The following is a 17,493-nucleotide window of genomic DNA, read 5'->3' on the forward strand; positions in this document are numbered from 1 at the left end:
AACTGGAGCGGAATCGAGCTGTGGATGACCGTCAAACCCGCTGAAACATTTCTGTGCTGCGTAAAAGGCGCACAGACACGTGGCTGAGGAGCGCAGCGAGGAAAAGAGCTGGATTACTGGTTTTTGTGCGAGACACTTTGGGTTATTAATGGGCATCGACATCAGCAGAAACAGAGAGGTGAGTGAATCAGATCGGTCGCATTCTTATGTTTTTTTTTTTTTTTACCTGAAAGTAAAGTAGTACACGCAGCTGTTGGTGTGCCGAAATTATCGCGTCAGTTGAAGAATTCACCGTAAAATTCGTAAGAAATGATTTGATTTCTAAGAAAAACATACATTCACATATGAAACTGTGTCATAAGGGCGTTTCTTGTCGATTAATTAGAGTTTCCGTGATGCTTTTTATTGTCCAAGATCCCCACACACTGCATCACAGCGCAGTGTCAGAAATAGAGTTATCGATCAGTTGCATCGATTACAGACCAGCCCCCTTTGTTGGTTTTGATTTCAGCTTCAGATGACACCAGCACACCAAAATATGACTCATGACAGCAGTTTTTAACATTGTGTACCAGAGTTATAACTCTTAGAGGTCTTGGCCTATTTTCAATCACTTTTGAGTTTTCCTTTGATTCCAACATATTTTGTGATAAGGTTTTAACCTCAACCAATATCGCCATGTTTGGTTATCGTTTTCAGCGCATCTGATCTCACTTTTATTTGTTATACTAGGGCTTAGAACGCACCTAATTCATCAAATCTGATATGAACAAGTAGATTATTATATCCACAAAAATTACAAATATGTTCGAAGAAGCAACTTAACTGTTCAAACTGTACACACTGGTGGTAAATATGAACAAACTTTGGGGAAACAAATATTAAGTGATACTATATCCATACTGTTCAACAAAAAGCGCGTTATTTAGGCTTGTTTTTATTTCTCTATAGCAGCCAGTTCTCAAAACCGACTATAAAGGGAGCTAGAACCCATAATCCCTCCCTGCCTTGAACTACAAATAGTGCAAAAGTTAACATTAACCCTTTTAATGCATGAAACATTGAAGCCTGTGAAATATTTACATTGAGTGTTATTGTCGTTGTTTGTTTAAAAAAAAAATGTAATTCTAGGCTATTTATTTATTTAATTTTATCGTTATTTATTTAGTTTTAATTTTATATTTTTCCATTTTTTTCCCATAAGTTGCAGACAAAGACACGTTAAAGACAAATAAAAATACTCAAGGGAAAATCTTGACATAGGCTTATTTACAGATTCATTCTACAAACCAGTGCATTTGGGAAAAATGACTTTTTTTTATAGCTGTCCACTGCAGTGACCGCTATGTGTCCAAGGGTTAAAAGGAGAAATTAGTATAAATTTAAACTTTTGGCAAAAATTACAACAAAAAAACACACATTTTTATATTCGTTTTCCTTGTTTGAGCTTCTCATTTTAAAAACATGCAATGCAAAAAATCAAACAGAGACTCTAACAAATAAACTTCGCATATCTAAAGTTCCAAACAGTGCAAAGGACACAATGAAAGTATCCAGAAAGTGGAAGTGTCTTTTAACAACTGCAATCAAAATGAAAACTTATAATCTTCCTGAGTTTTATGAACATGCAGTAGTGGCGTCAGGCTGTTTGAGGAGAAAGGCTGAAAAAATAGGGGCACCTGCAGAATATTAACTAATATTTCAGACAACTCCTGAAGAAATCTTCACTGTTTCTCCACTGGTCATCAACCATAGAGGGCACTTTGTGATGTTTTCTTTGCTAAGTTAAAAGTTTGATCATGAGGTGTTCTTCCTGTTTCTTATATAGAGAGTCAGACCAGTTCCTCAGCGTCGACACAGTCTGGGTTTCCTCTCAAACACGGTGGTCTCCATCACACACAGACTGGGACACTCAGCCGTGTTTTCTCCATCTGGTTCAGGACAGGATGGCAAACCACGTGTCTCCAAACTGCTGCTGCCTCCAGAGGACAACTCAGAGACATCAACCACCAAAACTAATCCACCAAATCATATCTCTGACTTCCTACCAGAATTCCCACTGCAGCGATTTCCTGGACCAGACCATTTCCAGGTACTCTGGGGGAAACTATAGCTGCTTGTTTTATGATGAAGCACTGGATCTTGGTAGATTTTACACTGATGTGTCTGCTCACAGGTCCTGGGCTTGATCGCTAAAGGATCATGTGGACCCATTCTGAAAGTAAAGGACATATTTAAGGAGAAAATCTACGCTGTTAAGGTTAATAAATACTAAAGTTTCACATCACTGTGGAAGAATTTGTGATATTTTCTAAAACATTTATTGGTGCACAGGTTCTGCCAAAGTCAGAGATCAAGAAGCGAGGAGTTCTGGAGCAAACCAAAGAAGAAGTCATTATCCAGGTATGATGACAAACTGAAAAGGAAACAGCAGGTAGACGTTTTTGTTTCAAAAGCAACTTTTATTTCAAAGACTGATTGAAAACAAATGAATCTGTGAATGGTCCAAAAGACCCAAATTAGTGATACAGATGTCACATTCAGCAGGGAAAGGCAGGGCACCATGGCATAACCGAAAAATACATGTTTTTTTCTCTTTTTTCTCTTTCTCTTGTCAGTGTAGATTGAGTCAAAATGCTACTTCATAGCTTCCTGTTTAAGTCAAACAGAACTAGATTGATTTATGGCACATCAAAGTCTCTATGACAACACGTCGGCTGATGTGAGGATAGATCTGTGTTTTTCTCTGACTGAAAACAATTTCTGCAATTAATTTTGTAGTGACGGTGGACACAGGAGTCGAACTGTCAAACAGAAAAAGGACAGAGGAGCAGAAGAAAGCTAAACAAGAGAGTGATACAGTGCAAGCTAAAGGATAAAACATTAGCTTAAGGCTAAAACACTCACTAAGCTGTTTGTGATAATGTTCATTCCAACCCATATGCAGCAGTTATTCTGCAGTGGTCTGTTCAAACTTTAGAGTCCATCAATAAAATGAAGAGTGAGGTTACGTTAGCTCTGCTCAGTAGATGACTGACAGGACATAACCAGGATTTACTGACATTACACATTACGTGTCTCAGAGCACTGTGTTGCCACACCAAAAGGTGTTGATGCAAAGGGATTCTGCCAACAGCATCTTTGATCCTTCACTTGGTTAGGAACACACATCATGGCATAGGCCTACAAAAATCTTTCTTAGTATTTAAGAAAACTCTATTCAGTTTTCTCTCTGTTTCTCTGTTTTGGGTTGTTTTATGGAACAGAATAAAAAATTGATAGATGCAGGATGAGGAAACCAAAAATACTAATTTGCAAATATAGAGCTGATATCAAATATAGTGTCTGACTTTCCTTCTTAAGGCTTGAATTAAAAGTCCCCTCTTCACCGTATGTGTGTGTTTATCTGTGTTTATTTTGTGTGTGTGCATGTGTGTGTGTGCGTGTGTGTGTGTGTGTTGACTTGCAGCGGCAGCTCAAACATCCATTCATCCACAATCTGCAGGACTGCTGGCAGACAAAGCTCCATCTCTTCATTAGTGAGTTTATATAAACAGTAGATTTTAGTTTAAGGTGCAGTCTAAACCGCTGCTCTTTCTCTAACCATCCTGTAGTTGACTATAGCATCCTCATAAACATCAGCACTGAATAGAGAAGAGGTACACTGCCATCTAATGAGACTTTTGGGTAAAACTCACAGTGGAATTTAGAAGCATGCTTTTGACTTGTTTCACTTTTTCCTTTGTTCTTTTCCCTGCAGCAACATGGACAGAGTATTTTTTTTATCTCTGCTTTGCAACCTTTGTTATCTTAGTCTTTCCTTTAAAGGACACACTCAGAAAATCCATGTTTCTCGTCCTCTGCAGTGTGTGACTACTGCAACACAGGAGACTTGTACACTTACTGGTTACTGAAGGGGAAGTTTGGGGAAGAAGAGGTTCGACTCTTTGCTGCAGAGCTGGGCAGTGCTCTGGGTAAGAAAAGAGACACAGCATAGGTTAGAGGAAAAGTTCATCATATTGAGTTTAAAGAGGGGTATTATGCTTTCTCATATTTTAAACATGAGTATGAAGTAACAATGCTAGGTGCTTAAATTTTCAAACCATTAAATATTTATGTGATGTAGAAGTCCCTGAAACTATCTGTGAACTGCTCGGGGAGGGCCTCAAACACCAAGAGCCTCCAGAGGGCTGGCCAGTCAGAGGGAAGGGGGTTTGTGGAGCTGGGACCCTTAAAGACACAGCAGCTAAAATGAAGCATTATGGGCAAAGCAGAGATTTTTAAGAACTGTTAATCACATACTAAGATAATTATAACACTAATAACAGCACAATACCCCCTCTTTAAGCATTGACACAGACATGACTTTATCATGTGTTTAAAAAGGGTTTTATATTTTAGTTTTTCACTTTTTGTTTCTCTGTTTTTCTTCACAGGATTCTTACACGACTTAGGGATCATACATAGAGATGTAAAGGTATTATTTGATGTTTTATTATTAGATGTAATAATGCTTTTGTAACAGTTTGAGCATGTTTGCTATGGCTATAACTATAATTTTTGTTTTTTTTTAGATGGAGAACATTCTTTTAAGTGATCAAGGTAATATTTCCTATATCACTTTAGATCAGTGTCACTGTCAAGTAATTGTATTGCTGCCTCCTCTTGTAGAGCTGGAACGGTATACTTATCTCACAATTCAATTCATTTACAATTTCTGGGGTTCAGATTTGATTTAAATTGCCATTCTTCGATGATATTGATTTTTGCAATCTTTTTGTTAGCTTGTTAGCTAACCATATGAAAAAGTTGAGTGTTGATGATGATGATGTCACATGTGAGTCAGTCAGTTTTCAGGATTTATTCAGGAGATCTGGCACCTTGTTTTTTTTTCAATCCAGCTCATAAACAAAGACTACATTGGGGATTTAAATTTGAAAAAATAAGTAATTTTTAACCCCCCCCCCCCCCCCAAAAAAAAATAAATAAATAAATAAAAAATGAAAAAAAATAAATCACCATTTAAAATCGTCAAACAGAAAATCCAGATACTTCAATACAAAGATCTTCTCTCCCACCCCTATTATCTTGTAGTTTCTAAGGCTGTCTCCATTATTTCTCAATCTGGGGTTGATTAATTTTTGGACTTGCTTTAAAGCTCCTGCAAGAATTTTTTTAAACTACCAGTATTAATATCTCTTTTTCTTTATCACAACTTTTTTTAACGTCAAAACTGTCAAGCAGGGGTAAGTATCAGACAGGTTAAGTAACTCCATATTAGATCAGCCACAGTAGCTTTGAACAAAGTATGATGTGAAATTTCAGGCTTCATAAATACATCCTAGTTAACTTAGTTGTTCTGCCTCATCAAGTCACTGGAGAATGAGAAAAGAAGAACCTTTAAAGTTTCAGGATGTTTGAGCGTGTCAGTTTCTGTGTCTGTTTTGATTCAGGTCATCTTCGTCTGTCTGATTTTGGACTCTCCCGGCGGCTAAAACGAGGCGGAAAAGCATTCACAATATGTGGGACGATCCAGTATATGGGTGAGATTTTGGTTTTGTTCTCTCTGGAATATAAAAATGATCTCTCTTGAGAGAAGTTGAACTGCTGTCTGTTGGTTGACTGAAACATCAGAGCCTCACCTGTGGTTTGTTCCCGCTGGATTCAGTCGACCCAGTTCTTACAGGAATGCACCTGGCACGTTATTTAACTTACAACTGGATTTACTGCCATACACTGAGTTTCTAAACTGAGGTTTTATTTTTATCCAAACAGCTCCAGAAGTTTTAGGCGGGGGCCCATACAATCATGCTGCTGACTGGTGGTCACTTGGCATTTTGTTGTTCTCACTTGTGATGGGAGTGGTAAGAACACATGAGCTCAGTGTTAACAGCGCTTTGTGTCCATCTTCAGTCATTGACATTTTTTCCTTCTGCAGTTCCCAGTTCCTGCAGAGCCTGAGCACAACACTATGTTAAACAAAGTCAAAGACTTTCCTTACAATATCCCCACAACCCTCGGTTCTGCTCTGATCTTACTGCTCACTGAGGTTTGTAGATGCATCTTGTTTGTGGTATTTATCATTCTGAATCTGAATGAAACACCATATTTATCTGTTGATTTATTTTTCAGCTTTTGTGCAAGAATCCAGCAAACCGCCTCCGCAACCTTGAGAGTTTTAAGATGCAGGCCTTCTTCAGGGGCACCTCGTTTGACTGCCTCATCCTTCAAAAGACACCTGTTAAATCCATCCTCGAGCTCAGGACTCATTCAGATTGGACAGCCAAAGCCATGAGAGGCCTTTCACTGGATGACTTAGATAACTTTGACTGTGATAGAATCCTACGCTCTCCCACAACTCCCACTGAACCGTCTCCCAGTCTGGCAGACATGGACCTGAGCCCAAGCACAGAGCAGCTGTGTAATGCATAACACTTTTTTTGGGGAGTGGATGAAGATGCTGACTGAAAATAAGAAACTGTGCCAAGGAAGAAGATTTCTCTCAGGCATGCATCACCTTTTGGAGTTGATTGAATTTTAGAATGCCTGCTTTTACCAATTTTTAGGGCCCATATTAGAATCCACTTCTCCTGGGCACTTCATCCCATCATCCCCAAATTTAGTCAAAGTGTTAAAGACACCGTAAAGATGAAAACTTATTAACAGCCTTGGTGAACAATAAAGGGTTTGACCTGGGCTGGGGGGCAAAGTTCACTATTTTTAAGCACTTTGATGAATAACAATAAATCTGTTTAACTCTCAAATATTATGTTTGATTCTTTTTAAACTTCAAAAGTATGATCATCAGCTTATTTTTAATGTTTCATCTGTTTCAAATTGCACAGGTTTGATGACAGACACAGATTAAACAAAACTATGTGTACATTTTAGGTCACATTCATGGTGCTACCAATTGATAAAAACCAGTTGTGCCTCTCTTTAATGTCTGATATGCTTCAAATTTCACATGTGTGCTAATAGTCGGGGTCTGAGCAGATCTAATCATACATCTCCTATCTCAAACTTTTATGCGGTACAAATAATAAAGTATAGTTTGGAAATACTGTCAGATGAAGAACATATGTTGAGGTCAATTTTGTTCAAATAAGCATCAATTAAGATGGCCTAGATTCATGTATTTCAAGCAATTCAAAAGTGTCAGAAACAACCACACGGAGTAGATTATCTCCGTTGCTCTATTTGCGTCCTGGCACAAATTGTCTTTGTACAAATGTTGCACCTGGATACATTATGTCCAACTTTCAGCCTTGGGTCGACCTATATACCAGAGTTCTTGCAAACCCATTGAGGACAACTTTAATAGGACAGAAAATTGAGGACCAGATAAAGTATCATCATTAAATGTTTTTAATTGGGTAACAGAGGAAAAAATGGAGTGTCCCAGTGGAGGCAGCCATGTATGATTGCCATACTTCTCGAAGCCAAGCGTCTATTTAAAACTCAATCTTCTGAATGGGAGTGCACCGGCTCCTCCTCCTGCTGCCTCTTGACATTGAATCCCTCTCTGGCCCTTGTCTTAGACAGGTCCATCATGTCTGTGTTATGGCTGTGAAGTGGCAGGCAGTCCAGTGACCCATATCTGGTTTTAAGAGGCACACTGACACATAATGAAGAGAGGAGTCCTCTGAAATGCTGCTGAGCTGAACAAATGAATCACACCAAGCTGTGATGAGATGTAACAGAAGCATTCAGCATATACAGAACCACCTGGCTAGAGACTGACTTTACTGTGCTGGCATAACTTGAATAATGTAATTTAAGCTCATATTTGTTGATTGCTAATTGTTAACATTAGCTTGTTATGTTGCAGTAGTTTATTTGTCATTGTGGGAATTTTTAGAGTCTGTATATAAATATATATTTGACTGTTGCAGCCTTAAATAACTTATAATGAAACTCTAAAGAAAAAAAAGCCATACATCAAGTAAAAACAATGTTTATTACCAATTAGTTTAGCCCAAAGACAACATTAGCTCAGTAAGGAATATCCAGTTACAGCTGCTTTTACCGCAAGCTGCTAGTTATTGCTCTTCATTTTTTCCCATTGTAATATCTCTTAGCTTACCTACATTATCTGTTGTCTAACTCATGACAGAATATGTCAGATAACTGTGAACATAACCATTCTGTAGCTGCCTATAGCACACAAAACATGTTTTAAGTATCAAGCAAATAACTTGCAGTTTGGTGTAAAAGCAATCATAAAAGGATACACTTAGTCCAACTATAGGCTAGGCTAACTGGTAATACCACTGTTGACATTCCTCTGACTAATGTAAGCAAACTAAGCAGTACTTGCTAATATTACTGTAAGCAAGCAAGTGGTTGAACTCACAGTTGGGATGTGTTACAAAGAGAAAAGTGTTACATCACATTATAAAAATAATACTGTTACCTTTCAGAATCTAACTGGAAATTTCAACAAAAACTACAATTCTTCTATGTATGTGTAAGCAACACCAATAGCCAAAGTAACACATGCACATCAGAGAGATAACTGATAAATTCCTTTCTGACAGTGTAAAATTATTAAGCTGGCCTCATTTTTGGATTCATTTAGGCTACTGTACCAAGTTCATTTAAATTCAGTTCAAATCATGTCTATTTCTGAAGTGAACCTTTACATTTTTTATAGTTTAAAGTTCACAAAAGGAAGCCACTCAGTGCATGAATTGCTCTGAGACTGATTCACTCCTGAGAATTTGATGGTAAAGACTGAATTATCAGGAGACTAGAAATTTTCCTTGGGATACGTTTTAACTAATTAAAATGGAAATGGCATGCTGTGGGGTAAGGTTAAATTCTAAAATTAGATTTCTATAGTGGTAAGATGGAATTGGATGTATACTGTAATATTCCACAATTAGCCTAAATATTAAGAAGAATGGGAAATGGGTTAAATGATAAAGCATGTAGGAATTAATTAATTAGTAGGATATGCATCTCAAATTTACTCAAAACCCAGAAAAGATTTTATACATCACAAAGTGATCCTTTAAGTATGAAAATAATCAACTTCTTGACACAAAAACCTTATATATTTAAATAGATAATGATTTATTCAGAATCTTCTAGTTTATGTGGGGCGAAGGTGGGTGTACCTACACAAGCGCCACCCAGGGGTGTGGGCATACAAGGTGGGACATATTTTGAGCGAGATACAAGTGAGAGCTGAGGGAGAATCTCTGCCAGTGTTCATCTCATCAGAGAACAAGACTTATTCTGTCAGGTAAGAGCTTTTATCATGTAGTTTGTTTGGTTTTTTTTTAATTCTTGGGATCAGTAGAAGGCAAATATTGTGTGCTAAAGTATCGAGGAAATAACAGCTTGATGAAATTATGTCAAACTAGAAAGCGTATTAATATCTCAGCTTATTCAAATAAACAGCTGATTTACTTAATATTTTTCTCCACAACAAATCCTCATTTGTTTTACCAATATCTGTAGTTAAACCTGTAACACCTCTGTTTTTTATTTTTGTTTATTTTTTAACCTCATTTCATATTTTTCCTGCAAACTTCTTGTTGATTTAGGTGGATTATGAGAGATTTATCCTGTTCACCAGTTTTGAAATCATCAAGCCTGCTGTGTAATTGTATGGTTGCCTGGTTCAGCCAAACAATTCACAGGTTTTACGTTAGAGCTGCAGGTTTAGAAGCTGATCAGAGAAAGATAGTTCGAGACTTTAAATACAAATAGATTTCAGTCTTATTTAAAGTAACCAATGCTTAACCTCTGTGTTAATCTTTATAAGTCTATTTTCAGATCACTTTTGCATCTGCCAGACCCTAAGGGCAATCGCTCACTCAGGATGACGCACCAGTGCCCAACACTCACTGAGGTCCAGAAGAGGGAGCTGCATGAGACTGCTCTACGCATAGTTTCTCCAGGGAAAGGCATCCTGGCTGCAGATGAGTCTGTAGGTCTGTAACTCTCCCTTTGTTACTTTAAAATGTAGGAAATATCTGAAAAAGTCAAAAGTCATTAACCCCTGATGCCAAAAATAACACCTGCAGGTAGCATGTCCAAGCGGCTGGCCCAGGTTGGAGTGGAGAACTCAGAGGAGAACCGCAGACTGTTCCGGCAGATTCTCTTTAGTGCAGATGATCGCATTAATGGGTGCATTGGAGGGGTCATCTTCTTCCATGAGACGCTGTACCAGCACTCTGATAACGGGGTCCCCTTTGTCAAAATGATCAGGGACAGGGGCATCATGGTCGGCATCAAGGTGTGACAACCAAATAACGCTTTTTTTGTGTGAGATTTTCAAATCAGTTACTACTGTTTCTAAACTTGGCAAAGTGTGACTTGTTTACTCTACTCCTCAGGTTGACAAAGGTGTTGTCCCCCTGGCAGGAACATCTGGAGAAACTACAACACAGGGTCAGACGATAATACTTTTAGAGTATTTCACTTGTATGTATATTAAGACAATCTATCAAGCTTCTCTATACCTCTCTCTCAGGTCTAGATGGTTTGTCGGAGCGCTGTGCACAGTATAAAAAGGATGGAGCCACCTTTGCAAAGTGGCGCTGTGTCCTCAAAGTCAGTGATGTCAATCCATCAAAACTGGCCATCGCAGAAAATGCCAATGTGCTTGCACGCTATTCCAGTATATGCCAGCAGGTCAGCACTGAGTGGGCTTTGTCACCTAATTTTCAATTCATGCATCTTTGTTATGTCATGACTGTGTGTGTAATGTTGTACTGATCACCTCTTCTTTTTTTGGGCTAGCACGGCATTGTGCCCATCATTGAGCCAGAGATTTTGCCCGATGGGGATCATGACCTGAAACGAAGCCAGTACATCACAGAGAAGGTTGGTCACATGAGCTTTGAGACCTTTGAGTGTGAAATAGAGAAGAATTGAAAAATTTAATTCATATAACAATCTGTGTTTCAGGTCTTGTCAGCAGTGTACAAAGCCATGTCAGACCACCATGTTTACCTGGAGGGCACTCTCCTCAAACCCAATATGGTCACAGCTGGACACAGCTGCCCCACTAAGTACAGCCCAGAGGAAGTAGCTATGGCTACCATAACTGCTTTGCGCCGCACTGTTCCCCCTGCAGTGACAGGTAAGAGAGGGCTGTGAAGTCTACTGAGGATGACAGTCAATAATGTATGACAAACGTTCAGATAAAAGTGAAATCCTTTTTTCTTTACCTGCAGGAGTGGCTTTCCTCTCAGGTGGTCAGAGTGAAGAGGAGGCCTCCATCCACCTTAATGCCATCAACAACTGCCCTCTGGCCAAACCCTGGATCCTGACATTCTCCTTTGGTAGAGCGCTTCAGGCGTCTGCACTGAGAGCCTGGAGAGGACATAAAGAGAACGAGAAAGTTGCCACAGAGCAGTTCATCAAGAGAGCAGAGGCATGTTAACCTTTGAATCCTAGAGTTCAGTCACTTGATGTGATCTTTTACTTTCCCATTAACCAAGGATATATTTCTTTTGTTTGTTTGCAGGCAAACAGCCTGGCATGTCAGGGGAAGTATACTGGTTCTGACCACTACAGTGACGTTGGCCAGCACAGCTACGGATCCTGTCATGCATACTGATTCACTTTTACTAGCTACATTTCAATCAGCATTGTATTCTTCATTACCACAACATGGACATATTGTAACCTAAAGGATCTAGCATTCATGGATTTTAACACTTTTGATTGTGTGACATGCAAACACCTAACAATGTATTTTCTTGCCTTGACAAAGGAGGACAATCAGAACATGGCCTTGGGTATTTCTAATGCATAGACTGAGTGAAACACATTTGTGTTATTTATGTTTTAAATGTACAGCATGCTTTGTGCCAAGTGACTTATCTACAGCTTTCAAATTTTGCATTAGTCACATCGTATGAAATTTAATTGAGTGCCATGTGTTGTAAGTAAACTGAATTGTAGCAACATTAGAATTGTAGCATATAAGAACCTGCACAAGCGACAGTACAGCACAGTTGATTAGAAATTGTAAAAATTTTTGAGTTTTCCTGCTCAGTGGCCAGGATTTTGGAAGCAACAAATCTATCATGCTATCAAAATGCGGTATCACAAGTTAATGCAAGGAATCTCAGAACTCATAATGTTTCTGTATTTCATGTATCAAATATGTTGTTATAATTTCAAATGTGGCTGGATTTCCCCCCAGAGCAGCATTGAAACTAATTAGGCTGACTAGATTGTTAACTTACAATACATTTATTAACCCTATAACATGGTGAACAGCAGTTTGATTTATTAACACTTGAGCCTCTCAAAACTGTAGCTTGACTCGTTCAGTATTTGAAAAATTGAATCTATTTAAATTAGTGTACCTTCAAGTAGACAAAATCCTATTTCTGTGTGATTTGTTCAATTTTGTGTAAATATTACAGCAGTATTAGCTTTATGCTAATTACTCATGTATCAGCTCAGCTCAACAGTAACTTATGATGTGGTTTTGTGTCATTTTGACTTGTCAATCATTCACACAATAAAAGGTTAAGCCTGCTGTGGACATTTTGATGTAAATCATAGGTCATTAATCTATTTCCAGCATAAATATTCAATGTTCAAGTAAAAAATGTATGGCAAACACTTTTCACACATTATATGTAATGTGGCCATATCCCATGAAGGAGATGCACTACCTACAGCTGTTTTGAAAATTCAGACGTGCATCAATACATTTTACATACTCTGTTATCCCATGAGAACAAGTATGTTCCCGAATTATCACACCTCATATCCACTTTCTGAAGCACAAAACAAAGAAATTGACCTCATTCATTGGGGCATTGGGGCATTGGGACATGGCATGCCATGGCCTGCCCCACAACACCGACACGCCCATTTGTTGCTTTCTTTGACACCAAATAGGATCTTCTTTACATGAGAGAACAACTGAAATCAACTCTTTATCACAACAAAATAAGTGTTATTGTCTTGAGATGAGTGGCACTCCCGAGAAAACAATCTTAACGCCTATTATCTAGAAGCGCTTATCTTGATTTATCCAGTATCTTTCAAAAGAAATAAACAGATTTGATTCTGTTTTGTAAATTATACTCCCTCCTCTGTACAAACAACAAGGGAGTTAGTATAAGTTATGGAGAAAGGGGGGGCTGTAGTTGTGCACTAGGTATTTCTATTGCAGTTCAGATACTTTATTCAGTTGTTCATCAATAATATTTTTAAATATCCATTGACTTCACTGGCTAATGCCATTTGGTATATTTATCGTTAAAGTGGACAACAGTTACACGGTGGTGCTGCAATTATCAGAGAAAATTGTGTCCGCTATCACTACACCTGCTGCATTTGCGGACTACTTTGTTGGGCGGATGTGTCCGCGGAGTGTCCTGCATTCATGAATGCCTCGGTACACGAGCGCGATTCCTGAAGAAAACACCAGTGGGGGCGCTTCGTGGGTTGTATTGTCTGCCCAGGACATATTTCGTGGATTGCCGCGTAAACTGGCGCCTCGCACCTCTTTATAATTTTCGGGTTATATGAGTTTGCAACCGGTGTTGCTCCGTAAATCCTCACCATTTGCAACACAGCCAAGCGGTAAATCAAGCGCGCTTAGCTTTTAGCAGCCATGGCTGGTGTTGTGCGAGGCCCCGCTGGAAATAATGACTGCCGAATTTACGTGGGGAATCTTCCTCCTGATATCCGCACAAAAGATGTGGAAGACGTCTTCTACAAATACGGAACGATTAGAGATATCGACCTGAAGAACCGGAGAGGAGGGCCGCCGTTTGCCTTCATCGAGTTTGAAGACCCCAGGTGAGACGCTAGTTAGCGGTTAGCTCGTTAGGCCGGAGGCTGCGTTTATAATGTGAGGGGAACGAGTCGCGTGCTTGAGGTGTTACGTGCTGTCTCAGAATATTCTCTGGGTTCATGTTGATCTCATACAGAAACGAGTTACACGAGGTTGTTAGCTTTGATTCATCTATTTAAAGCGTAAAATATAATGTCCCATGTTCACAGCTTGAGATAAAAACCCTGCGCTTTCCTTATCATTAACAACTTGTGTCCCCTTTAGATAACGCAGCACCCACCCTGTCCCGCGTCTGCCTTGCAAATAACGTGACTTTATAGTACTCTTAACGGTCCCATTCCCAGTCCCAATGTACTAATTTTGTAAAGCGGATGTCTTCATAGCATACACTGTTAGTCCCAGGTTTGTCTGCAAGGCGGATTAGCAACCCTAAACCAGATCAAGCTAGCCGCGAACATGGCCGACTTCGTTTGCATATGTGAAATATTGTAGCCCTCTGCGTGTTAATGCATAGATTGTATCCTTTATCAGGGATGCAGATGATGCGGTCTATGGACGCGATGGATACGACTATGACGGCTACAGGCTGCGGGTGGAGTTTCCCCGGAGCGGCAGAGGCTCCAGAGGCGGCTACGGTGGGATCGGTGGAGCTCCCAGAGGCAGATATGGGCCCCCATCCAGACGGTCAGAGTACAGGGTCATTGTGTCAGGTAAGCAGGCAACTTTATATGGTATTTACTTGGATCATAACAGGAAGTTTATTTGTAAAGTAATATGTCTGTGAGCGATGTTTTAAAAATACTCTTGTGTTAAGTGAATCTTCCTGTATGCATTTTTATTCTAAACCTTTACTTAGTTGTGGTCCATGTTTCATTCAAGTTTAAATGTGGATTCTGTGCAAAGAATAAATCTGTAAGTTATGTTTTTTAGGGGTGCACACTAGAGGTATCTGATCATATGACCATCTGCTGTTCTTTGTAGTATCTGTTTTTGTACTTTTTTAAAATCCAAATCAAATCTCCAAGGACAATTTTTCATTGCTTAATTGACACTGCTTGGTGACAGAAAATGTTTTATTTTTTTAATGTCAAAACATTCTGACTACTGCTTTAAGTATTGTTGGTGCTCTCAGTAGGTTAGGGATTTCTCCCTTGCCTTTACCTTGACTTTGAACAAAAAAATGTGGTTAATTAATGAAAAATCAATGGAAAGAGGGTTTGGAGTTGCGCAAGAAGCATTTATATTGTCTAGACTTTGGTCCTAATACCACATGGTTTTGTTTGTCTGAAATGCTGGTTTCTCCGTTTTGCTTCATTTCACTCTTTGAACGTGCATAGTTCTGGTTACGTTTGTGTAGTTTTTCTCCAGTGACCCCCCATAATTCAAGACTTAAGAGTGCCCTATGACCAATAAGATATTTATACCCACTGAAGAATGAACTGAAAGGGCTTTTTATGCTAGCATTATATCTGTTTGTAGTGCCACCCCATTTGTCTTGGTTGTGCTGTATATTTCAGATGAAGTAGCTTCAAAACTTGTGTAACTATTGACTGCTTGCAGTGCTGGACAGTTCACAAGGTGCTAGCTAACATGATGCCTTATGTCTTAGGACTCCCTCAAAGCGGCAGCTGGCAGGACCTGAAGGATCACATGCGTGAAGCTGGTGACGTGTGCTACGCTGATGTTTTCAGAGATGGAACTGGGGTTGTAGAATTTGTGCGCAAAGAAGACATGACCTATGCCGTTCGAAAGCTGGACAACACCAAATTCCGCTCTCATGAGGTATGTTTACTGCTTTGATTGATTCTCATGGATAATGTGTCTTTGCTGTGTTAAGGTGAGTACTTCAGGAAGTGCTCCATCTGTGAAGCACACCTGGCCCCTCTGTACCTTCTATGGTATTTCCACTTTCGAGGGGATATTGTCTTTTCAATGTCAAGTTCTCTTGTGTCTGCCAGGGAGAGACTGCTTACATTCGTGTGAAATTAGACGGTCCCCGCAGCCCAAGTTATGGAAGATCACGCTCCCGAAGCCGTGGCAGTCGCAGCAGGAGCCGGAGTCGCAGTGCCAGTCGGAGTCGCAGCAATTCCCGGGGCCGTGGCAGAGGATCACCCCGCTACTCGCCTCGTCACAGCCGCTCTCGCTCCCGTTCCTAAACCTAAACCTTTCTACCATTGATGTGTTGCCCCTTGGATGTATTCTCTCTTGTTTTTACCTCTCATGAGTTCCTTCAGATGTCAGCAATCGATTTTTAATTTTTGCATTTCATGTCCCCATGTCCTTGTGGATGATCTTGGTATGTAGATGTACCCCCCGCCCACCCTCTCCCACCATTTCCCCCACTCTCCTCCAGCTGCTTTGTCTTGTTTGTTTTCTCCTTCTCTCTTCCCCTTTCTCTGTCCTTTCTCAAATTTTCACAACAATAGAAAATGTGCTGTGCTGAACTTCAAAAATGTTGAGTTGTTTTAACCAACACTCAATGTTTTTGCAAGCATTGACTGAGTTTTGTTTTCGTTTTTTTTTTTAAACAGCTTCTATCATTGGATTTGTGGGGTGGTCTGTTTGGATTGGGAGCCCGATGCTTAACTGTATTTTACCCTTGTGTCTTCCTTTAGACATCTGAAGAGAAGGATTAAAGTGATTTGGAATAAAACGATTGTGGAGCACATTTCATTTGTATGGTCAGGATAGGACATTGAGGAGCATTCAGGTCGAGGCAATGGTACGCTTCATATTCCATAAATTGAAAATTTTGATAGGATTGCCATGTCATGCATGTCATGTTTAACAAAGCCATATGTTGCTGTACTTTGTTATATATACAATTTTTAACATGCTACTCTGGCCTGTGACAGAATAAGCAGTCCTAGATCAAGTGTTGTGATGTAAGTGTAAAATCTTTGCTGTCAAATGTAAAAATCTGATTCAGTACTTCTGTTGCATAGCTTTCCACTTTAACCTAAAAATGTTTTGACTTCAGGGAGTGGTAGTTGTTTTTTTTCTCATTGGCATTTTTTTACTTGATCTGAAATGAGTGCTCAAAATTGGAAAAACAAATTAGGCCCCAAAATTTTGACATTTTATTCTAACGGTCTGCCTCTGATTTTCTTCCTGGTATTTCAAGGTTTTGATTGGAGGAGTGACTCAGTGGATCCCAATCCTTGGAGCTGGATGAGTGGATCGATTAGGAAAGGGATAGGCAAGGATGGATGCTCGGAACGGGATCAGTTTTCCAGGAGTCAAATGAGATTGATTTCAGAACTAATTAAAAGGATTCCCAGAGCAACTTTTTTTTCTATTAAAACCCCGCCCTGCCTATCTTTTAAAGTTTTTCAGTGGTAATGGCTTTATTTTACAAGAAAAAACGAAACAGAGGACCAGGAAGTTGGATCAAAGGATGGAGTCGTAGATGCCTGGTATGAAGGAATATAAATTTGGGAGGTTGGGAAGGGGGTGTTGTTTGGGAGTAGTTTGTATGTTTAACTTTGCTTAATCTCCTTTTTTTCTCTCTTAGCATTTTCAATAAAACATTTTCAAACAAGGATATTTTAGTCTGTGGTTATTTGAAACTTTAAAAGGAATTTCATGAAAAGTAATTTAAGGAATCATTGGTCAAACCTTGTTGTATGGAGGAATTTCACATCTTCAATTATCCTATTGCTGTGTAAATACAGGAGATTAAATTTACACTTCCAAAATCTTGAAAGTTA

At 39.3% G+C, this 17,493-nt stretch overlaps 3 protein-coding genes across 6 annotated transcripts; all 3 read left to right on the forward strand.

Annotated features, from left to right (window-relative positions):
* Positions 1-35: 35 nt before the first annotated feature.
* On the forward strand, positions 36-6,701 carry LOC141798152 (ribosomal protein S6 kinase-related protein-like). Its single transcript, XM_074679967.1, has 12 exons — positions 36-178; positions 1,829-2,092; positions 2,177-2,260; positions 2,335-2,403; positions 3,470-3,539; positions 3,867-3,974; positions 4,437-4,477; positions 4,575-4,602; positions 5,454-5,543; positions 5,776-5,864; positions 5,939-6,049; positions 6,133-6,701. Exons 1-12 carry the CDS (start codon positions 149-151, stop codon positions 6,430-6,432), a joined length of 1,284 nt encoding a protein of 427 aa, XP_074536068.1. The 5' UTR covers positions 36-148; the 3' UTR covers positions 6,433-6,701.
* Positions 6,702-9,164: 2,463 nt separating this feature from the next.
* On the forward strand, positions 9,165-12,484 carry LOC141797714 (fructose-bisphosphate aldolase C-like). 3 transcript variants are annotated; one of them, XM_074679359.1, is made up of 9 exons: positions 9,165-9,250; positions 9,807-9,944; positions 10,038-10,249; positions 10,350-10,404; positions 10,487-10,647; positions 10,756-10,839; positions 10,924-11,098; positions 11,193-11,392; positions 11,486-12,484. In XM_074679359.1, the coding sequence occupies exons 2-9, from the start codon at positions 9,833-9,835 to the stop codon at positions 11,576-11,578; spliced, it is 1,092 nt and encodes a 363-aa protein (XP_074535460.1). In that variant the 5' UTR covers positions 9,165-9,250; positions 9,807-9,832; the 3' UTR covers positions 11,579-12,484. The 3 variants fall into 3 exon arrangements, with proteins under 3 accessions (XP_074535460.1, XP_074535461.1, XP_074535462.1); XM_074679360.1 differs by having other exon boundaries at positions 9,189-9,250; positions 9,787-9,944; XM_074679361.1 differs by having other exon boundaries at positions 9,211-9,250; positions 9,776-9,944.
* Positions 12,485-13,359: 875 nt separating this feature from the next.
* srsf1a (serine and arginine rich splicing factor 1a) lies at positions 13,360-17,325 on the forward strand. Of its 2 annotated transcripts, XR_012599095.1 has the most exons (5): positions 13,360-13,788; positions 14,315-14,493; positions 15,393-15,565; positions 15,742-16,505; positions 16,908-17,325. XR_012599095.1 is itself a non-coding variant. In XM_074679160.1 (4 exons), the coding sequence occupies exons 1-4, from the start codon at positions 13,601-13,603 to the stop codon at positions 15,937-15,939; spliced, it is 738 nt and encodes a 245-aa protein (XP_074535261.1). In that variant the 5' UTR covers positions 13,360-13,600; the 3' UTR covers positions 15,940-17,325. The 2 variants fall into 2 exon arrangements, 1 of the variants encoding a protein (XP_074535261.1); XM_074679160.1 differs by having other exon boundaries at positions 15,742-17,325.
* Positions 17,326-17,493: the final 168 nt, after the last annotated feature.

The sequence above is a fragment of the Halichoeres trimaculatus genome, unplaced genomic scaffold (genome assembly GCF_033239565.1).
Source record: "Halichoeres trimaculatus isolate MK-OKI-2021-1 unplaced genomic scaffold, fHalTri1.1 fHalTri1_scaffold_9, whole genome shotgun sequence".
Taxonomy (NCBI): domain Eukaryota; kingdom Metazoa; phylum Chordata; class Actinopteri; order Labriformes; family Labridae; genus Halichoeres; species Halichoeres trimaculatus.

Coding starts and splice junctions, on each gene's coding strand:
- LOC141798152 (XM_074679967.1), top strand. CDS start 149: ATGGGCATCGACATCAGCAGAAACAGAGAG. Junction 2,261..2,334: donor AGAAAATCTACGCTGTTAAG/GTTAATAAATAC, acceptor ATTGGTGCACAG/GTTCTGCCAAAGTCAGAGAT. Junction 5,544..5,775: donor TGGGACGATCCAGTATATGG/GTGAGATTTTGG, acceptor TTATCCAAACAG/CTCCAGAAGTTTTAGGCGGG.
- LOC141797714 (XM_074679359.1), top strand. CDS start 9,833: ATGACGCACCAGTGCCCAACACTCACTGAGGTCCAGAAGAGGGAGCTG. Junction 10,250..10,349: donor GCATCATGGTCGGCATCAAG/GTGTGACAACCA, acceptor TCTACTCCTCAG/GTTGACAAAGGTGTTGTCCC. Junction 10,648..10,755: donor ATTCCAGTATATGCCAGCAG/GTCAGCACTGAG, acceptor TTTTTGGGCTAG/CACGGCATTGTGCCCATCAT.
- srsf1a (XM_074679160.1), top strand. CDS start 13,601: ATGGCTGGTGTTGTGCGAGGCCCCGCTGGAAATAATGACTGCCGAATT. Junction 13,789..14,314: donor ATCGAGTTTGAAGACCCCAG/GTGAGACGCTAG, acceptor ATCCTTTATCAG/GGATGCAGATGATGCGGTCT. Junction 15,566..15,741: donor CCAAATTCCGCTCTCATGAG/GTATGTTTACTG, acceptor TGTGTCTGCCAG/GGAGAGACTGCTTACATTCG.